General features: G+C 39.6%; 1 protein-coding gene across 1 annotated transcript; it reads right to left on the bottom strand.

Moving 5' to 3' along the window:
* Positions 1–466: 466 nt before the first annotated feature.
* On the bottom strand, positions 467–7,168 carry LOC145408108 (uncharacterized). The gene is made up of 2 exons (XM_080278915.1): positions 7,071–7,168; positions 467–2,845 (listed from the first exon to the last, which is right to left on the bottom strand). Exons 1-2 carry the CDS (start codon positions 7,111–7,113, stop codon positions 846–848), a joined length of 2,043 nt encoding a protein of 680 aa, XP_080135041.1. The 5' UTR covers positions 7,114–7,168; the 3' UTR covers positions 467–845.
* Positions 7,169–7,751: the final 583 nt, after the last annotated feature.

Here is a 7,751-nt window from a genome sequence, read left to right as displayed (position 1 = left end):
TATGAGAAGTGCATGATCAGGGATTTTGGCACCCTTTTATAATGTGGCAGCGTCCGGATTGACTCAATCGGATACGTTTATGTGAAGCTACAGAACATAGTGAATGTTTTTGGCGTATCTAATAAAGCCAGGATTCCGGGGGCCTGAATGATGAGTGAATGGAAAGCATGGCCCATTGGATTGGGCAAATTTGGGCTGTCTGAACACTGCTACTCCTCACCCTGCCCTTGGATGGGAAAGGAGGTCCAGATGATGATGATGATGATATACTTGTATAAATGTATGTATGTATGTATGTATATATATATATATATATATATATATATATATATATATAGATGGATAGATAGATAGATACACATATATACAGATAGATAGGAAGGAAGACAGATAGATATACTGTATATATACCTGCACTAAATTAAGCATCTAAGAGCATTAACTTCCAAAATTCTCCTATCCTGTATCCAAGTTTAATTTTCATGTTTAGTTATTTTGAATTTACATATTACATTTGCCGCATTATGTACTGTATTATACAGCATTTGGACTGCAGATCATCTACTATACTACAGTATATACAAATTCTGTAACATATTTACTAGTGCAATGAATTATTTGCAAAATAAATTACCATAGCAGACTGAAATAAATGATGTAAACATTTTGCAATAAATACATGTTCAAAATATAACATTTGCTTCACACTAGCTATAACAACTTATTATAAGAGAACTTTTCTAAACCTAAAAGTCATCTGGTCAGCTTGTGCTTTAATCTTACTGCTGTGGCAGTCAGTTCCTATTAAATATACAAGGCAGTGCAATCATAATCTAGAAAGACCATCACTTTCCTTCATTTTGGTTGCTAGGTCCCTCACTTGCTAACTTTGATTCTTTGTCAGTTTTGGTGTATATCTGTATCTTGTTGCTGACTTTCTCATTCCCAGTATTTGCTTTCCCTACAGTAGAAACTGATTTTGAACCTTTACTTTCTTCACTACTTTTGTTGCTTTCTCCAGGCTTCTCTTCAGCTTTTTTCTCATCATTTTCCTTTCCTTTCTGAATAACCACCTGCTTCACCTTACCTTCTGCCTGCCCTTGACCAGCACCATGATTTTCTGATGTATTTACTTGTTTTTGTGTCCCAGTATTCTGGTGGGATGGTGACTCTATATAAACTATCATTGGTTTTTCTTCTTTTTCTTCCTCTTCAGATTCTCTTTCTATTCCTCTGACCTTGGAAAGTTCTATACCTTCACATTCTTGGAGAGAGGATTCATCTACCTCTTCAACCTCCTGCTCTTGTACTTCTTGTTCTAATTGCTCTTGTGACTCTTCCTCAGCATCTTCATCTCCCTGAAGTTCTTGTTCCAGTTGTTCTTCCTCTTCTAGTTGCTCTTCATCCTCCATTTCTTCACTTTCCTCTTCTTGTGTACCATTATCTTCCTGCTCCTCTGGATCATCCACCAACTCTTCATTCTCATCATCCCCTCCATTCTGTTGGGCCACCTTCATCTTTCTCTTATTTGGCTTTATGTCTTCAACTGGTTCTGCTATATCCCCAACTATCATTGCAGGGTCATCTAATTCCTTTACTAGTTGCCTAAGTTTGATATTAGATGAAATGGCAAACTTATTATACTCAGGAATGGACATAGCATATACATACATAATCCTATCTTTGGTCTGCACCCTCTCTCTAGGACATTTAGCCTTTAACTTGGTTTGGAATGAAGTTCGGGCATGCTCACTTTTCCTTCTACTGAAACAGGAGGTGGCACTGTCAATGAGGATTGGCATGTCTTCATAAACACATGCTCTTGAAAGTTCTTCATGAACTTTCTCATCACTTTCATGGATAAGTGTAGTGTACCTGAAGCCATATTTCTCAATGGAGCGGGACCAGATCTTCTTGGCAATGAAACACTCCAAGTACTTTGGTTCAATTTCCTTCACACCTTCATCAGCATCATGGTCAAGTTCATCACACCATTCTCTGATCTCACAAGTGTCCTGGTGCTTATTGAACCACTCTGTCATCTGAGCAGGAGACATAGATACAATCTTTTTAGCATTGATCTTGCATACATGACAGTACATATTTGCAACATCATAATCCAGGACAAGTCCTGTTGTGAGTTCTATGACTGCTCCAGCAACTAGACAAAAATCACTACCCCACTGATGATATGTAGTGGTAAAGGAAACCGTAAGATCAATAAGTCCATCTGTTTCCAACTGACTCTTGAACACCTCTCTTACAATGCCAGCACTATATAACAGGCTCTCTTCTGTATCTGCTACAACATCACTGATCACTTGTCGGGCATACACTATGAAAGTAGCCTCATTTAAACACCTGGCATTGAAATATTTGCAGTAGTGGCGTAAACCACTGTAACCCAGGCCATTGTCCAGGAAAGCTGCTACATGAGCATAATTAATATTTTCTGTTTTCTGCAAAACTGCATCAGGTTTCTGTCTTTTTCTCTTCCTCTCTCGAATGAAGTTTGGTGTGTTTGTAGATTTGTTATCTTCACAAACAGTACAAGCTACTGTGAATTCTGAAATCATACCCTTGGTGGTGGGCCGGACTCCTATCCTCACATTTTCACCACACTCTCGACATGAGACCAAGGCTCCCAGAGCACTGACTTGACTGGTGGTCATGTGCAGACCCTCAGACATCCCATCATCCACCACCAGTACCGTTGACACTACTCCTTTGTCCTTCCTCACATCATCAGTGTCCACATGAGTTCTCTTAGAGGCACTTGGTTTTTGGTAGTCTTCATCATCAGACTCGCGCTTCCGTTTAGGTCGTCTGGGACGTTTGTTTGGATCTGGGAAAGAATATTAAAAATAGTAAACACAGTAATAAGACTGTCTATGTATATACCTAGGTGCTTCCCCCAAGGAAAGGGGACAGATAGTTCACTTACTTGTACCTTAACAAAGATGCTTAAGATGATATATTTCTCTCTGAACAAAAAGACTCAAGTACTGATCATGATCTGAAGTGAAATGTATCAGAGTAGCAAAGTGGAATGTAAGAACAAATTACATTGAGAAAAGAGAAAAATTTTGAGGGTAACTGAATATGCAAGGTACAGTATAGGAATTCAGTTACGTGAAGTTTAACCCGTGGGTTGCAAGCCACAGCTCAGGCTGTGCTAACCTTCCAGTGGCTGTGCATCACCGCTAACAACTCCACCCCTACGCAAACTTGCGCATAGCGCTACGCAAAGACGGAGAGAGAGAGAGAGAGAGAGAGAGATTTCTTTTTTCACTAGATGATGCCATGAATGTTTTTCTTCATTTAAATAAAGGAGGGGGGGGTTTAAAAAAAAAAAAAAAGGTAATTGTGCAATCCATGGGTTAAAGATGGTGGTAAGAGGTAGTAAGAGTAAGGAATGGGTATAATCAGGAGTGGATGAATGTGAGTCAGTAGGGGAAATACCGTAGTGTGCATTGTTTTAGAGATGAAATGGAAAGAAAATGAAGGATAATGGAGGAATAAGACATACAGTTGTTCAGGTCAATTCAGTTAAGAAGATGTAATTTTATCTGCATCATAAGCACCACATAAATGAGAACAGTGCATGAATGGCAGAGAGGAATGAAAGATTATGTATTGCCTCAGGTGTATGTAATAAAAAGAAACAACTACCGGTATCTTCCCAGTTTCATCTGAAGAAATTTACAACTGCCAGCACCTGAACACTAACTCACAGTTCACGGTTTAATTATGGGCAATGTGGTGGCTTTCTTTTCGATGGCATCATCAATAGCAATGTGTTCCTCATAACATTTCCTGGAATAATCAATAACAAGTGCAAGGGTCTTGTCCAAGCTAGTTAGGAGAGATGAGGTTACATTTGGTCTGGTTTGGTACGATGGGATTTGATTAATGTTATAATAATGCCAATTTAGTAAAGAAAACCTGGCAATATTAATGCACTAATCAATTAAACCTCATCTAACAAAATAGACTGAAAATAACCTCGTCTAACCTAACCACCTCGGGGTGAAGTTATTAAATTCCTATCTATCTATCTACAGCCAGATGCTATAATCTCATAAGGGGTGGCCACAAACAAATTGCCTCCATGTTGCCCTGTCGCCTGCCATTTTCCTGCCCTTGCCCAGCTCATACCCCCCCTCTCTCATACACCTCACCATTCCATTCCTCCACCTCTTCCTTGGTCTCCCCTTCCTTCCACCTCACTCAAATACTGTACACTCTCCTCATATACTCTTGCTCTCCATCCTCTCCACATGGCCAAACCACCTCAGTGTATTTCTCCTAACACTTTCTATTACACCCACATCACAATGCTCCCTAACATCCTCATTTGTCAGTCTCTCTCGCCATGTAACTCCACATGCTTCTCTCAAATAACGCCTTACTACTGCTCTCACTCTTGACTTGTGTCCTCCCAGTGAGGTCCAAGCTTCTCTTCCATATGTTAGTGTTGGTATCAATACCATCATGCAATGACTTTTTTACTTTCATACTCACTTCCCTATTTATCACTGCTTTCAAAGAACCAGCAGCCTTTCTTCCCAGTTGTACCCTGTCAAGTACTTCATCCTCTAAACTTCCAACCTTACTCATCACACTACCCAAGTACTGTCTATCTATCTATATACCTAGGCTGCTTCCCCCAAGGAAAGGGAGGTAGCCGAGACAGGACGACACACTCCCCATTTACTCATCCATTCGCATCTTAGCCCCAAAGGGGAGAACGGACAGATCCTCACCGCACCACACCGCACAAGGGTCAACTGCGCAATGCAATCAGTGACATCCGCAGCAGGGCCTGGCAGCAGAACTGGTTTACCCCTGCCACATCATAACAGACCGATCCCCTTACCCGCACCTGACCTGACTAACTGTAATTAAATGCACTCACATTTGCCATTTTCCCATCATCCAACCTCACTTGTGCACTCAGTGATTTCACTTCTCTTAGAGACCACAACTTTACTCTTTCCTACATTCATCTTTAGATTCCGTTTCTTACACACACTCTCGGCCTCATTCACCAAGACTTGCAGTTCCCCATCATCTACACTTAGCAATACTGTATCATCTGCAAACAGACATAGGGTAATCGTAATTGATTACTGACTTTTGTGTAATCATAATTGATCACTTAGGCATTTTTTTCAAAGTAATCGCAATCGTAATCGATTACTCTCATATTGTATTCGTAATCATGGTTTTTTAACATTACAAGGCCCCAGATAAGTTATTCTTCCACAAATACTCGTCAAGAATATAATACTGTACTTCCGTGTCAGTGGGGTTGGTGGAGGATTAGTGCCCCTCCCCGTAAAACAATTAACTCTAAGCCCTTGGCCACCCCGTCTGGGATACATGGCGTCTGGCAATGAATGAATGAAAAAAACTTCCGTGTCAAACAGTCAAATGTATACCATAAAAGTCCATAAGTAATATGAAAACAAAAGTGAATTGTAGGTTATCACCTAAGCTAGAATAATATCACCTGGGAAGATCTCAGTTGGTAAAGTTAATAGAATGAAAGCGTCAAGGACAAAGTGAAGAAAAGTCTCGGTGCTTGAATTATTAAAACACATTAGTATTGCAAATTGGCAAAAAAATAAACGAACAACTTACTGGACATAGCACTGTACAGTATATTTTTATCCAGAATAACAGTCGCCATAGGTTCTGCAGAGCTTAACCCTATGTTCTTCCTTATGCAGGCAATTCTTATTAAAATAATTTGCATATAAGATATATATATCCTTAGAAAATATCAGTTTTATATTACTGGATGATGTTTTTGCTTTTAAAAACTTAACTTCAACTAATTACTTAATGTAAAAAAAAAAAAAAAAAAAAAAAAAAAAAAAAAAAAAAAGTGCTCATAATTATATAGTCCATAACAGTACATGTAATCGTGATTACTTCTTATGTAATCGTAATCGATTACAATACCCCTGTAATTGCCCCATGCCTGTCTTCAAACAGAACAGGAAGTTTCCAAATGCTGCCCTCTCTCAATAGGGTAATTAGGGTATGAGGAAAGCTTTATGCTACCGATGTGAACCTACAGAAAAGACATGAATGCCATATCTGCCTGCAAAAAATAAATAAAAATACAAACTATGTGGTTGTTATAGCTTATATTACCATTATTTTCTAGGACTATGGTACTAATCCACAACCATAGTAATACTGCAGTAAACTTGATACCCAGCATAACAATTTACCAAAGAAATCTTGCCAAACCATTGCTGCAGTTGCGCTGCAAGAAATCAGAAACTCTCTAGAGTAGATAGTTTGGCCATGTCAAAAGAAAGGAATGTGACTGACCTGGAAGTATGTGTGAATTTGATGAGGGGAGAGGAAAGGGGTGAGCAAGGATGACACAGAGAAGTATGTGACTGAGGTGTGTATCCTGAAGAGAGGGCAATCAGATGGCAGAACAGTGACATGGTGATTCATTAGTGCTTATCACATCCATGATCAAGGCATCTGGTTATTAATATACAGTATAATGAATTTTGATAATCAAAATTAGCCTGGCTCTTGGCTTGTAAATATTCAGCCCTCAGCTCTAAATGGAATGGGGACATTAGGAAAGGACTGATAGTAATAAAATACCAGAAAACTAACTAGGTTCAATAAACTTCTGACGAATCCTGGTCTTAATTTCAGCAAATTAATTCCACTGCTGTGCTGGCTACGTGGTTACAAGTGCAAGCTGCTGTGACTTGCTTACAGTTCATTAAAGATAAAAAAAAAATGGTTGCTACGGCTCTCAAGGATGACCTTGCAAACCTACTCATCACATTCCTCAGTCCAGTTTAGTCTCCACTAATATCTGTGAACAACCTAAAAGCGAGTGGTTTAAAAACTATAATGGAGAGGTCTGGCCACTCCTTATCTGACATCGCTCCGCCAACTCACCAACCCATGCCAGTCTTCAGCCCAGACGCCATATTAACCTGGAAATATCCTTGTCTTTATTCTGCTACTCAAACCCCCCTCCTTTTCACTAACGTTCCCTCTAATTCAGTTCTGTATATTCTTACTTCTTCCAGACTTCTGCTTTTTGGGCCTCCCTCGCTTTCTCATTTTGCTGAAGTTCCCGACGTAATTGCTGGGGTGAACAAGAGAAAACCTTCGCCGCTCGCAGCCTAGACGCAAACAATCTTTCGGCCCAAACGTCATGAAACCTCGCCGCTCATTGGCCAGTCCTCTCGCTGCCGCCACCGCCATATTGACACATCCACCAATCACAAGCGAGCCCATAGGTAAGCGCTAGATATGAATGTTCAAAAGTGTTGTTAAATATTAATTCAAAATGTTTATTTGTCCCATTTTAGAGGCTACCATCAAATTCTTGAAATGTAGCTCATAACTTTAAATTATGAATCTGTTGCAGCATCAACTGAACGACTAAATGTTACATAAAATTGCGTTTCTGTATATCCAAACAAATTAAATCTGCTTTTATTTGTATGGAAAATCCACGAAAATGACTTATAAATTAATTATAATCATGCATTGAAGGTTACTCTTATGGTATAGTATTAATTACAAGCAAAGACAGAGAGGTAACCATAAAGATAGTTTAATGAACCTTACGCCTGGCAAGGCTGTACCTCCCCCTCTCCTCCCCGTCATCCCCCCTACGCCACTCCCGCACTGTGGATACGCGGGAAAAATGTTAACGTAACGGAGAACTGATGTATTTACAAGGATTTCAAATT

This window comes from Coenobita brevimanus, chromosome 75 (assembly GCF_032717465.1).
Source record: "Coenobita brevimanus isolate Jiangsu-jjx chromosome 75, ASM3271746v2, whole genome shotgun sequence".
NCBI classification, from domain to species: Eukaryota; Metazoa; Arthropoda; class Malacostraca; order Decapoda; family Coenobitidae; genus Coenobita; species Coenobita brevimanus.
The sequence above is the reverse complement of the archived record's forward strand: the minus strand, read 5'-3'. Positions and strand labels throughout refer to the sequence as shown.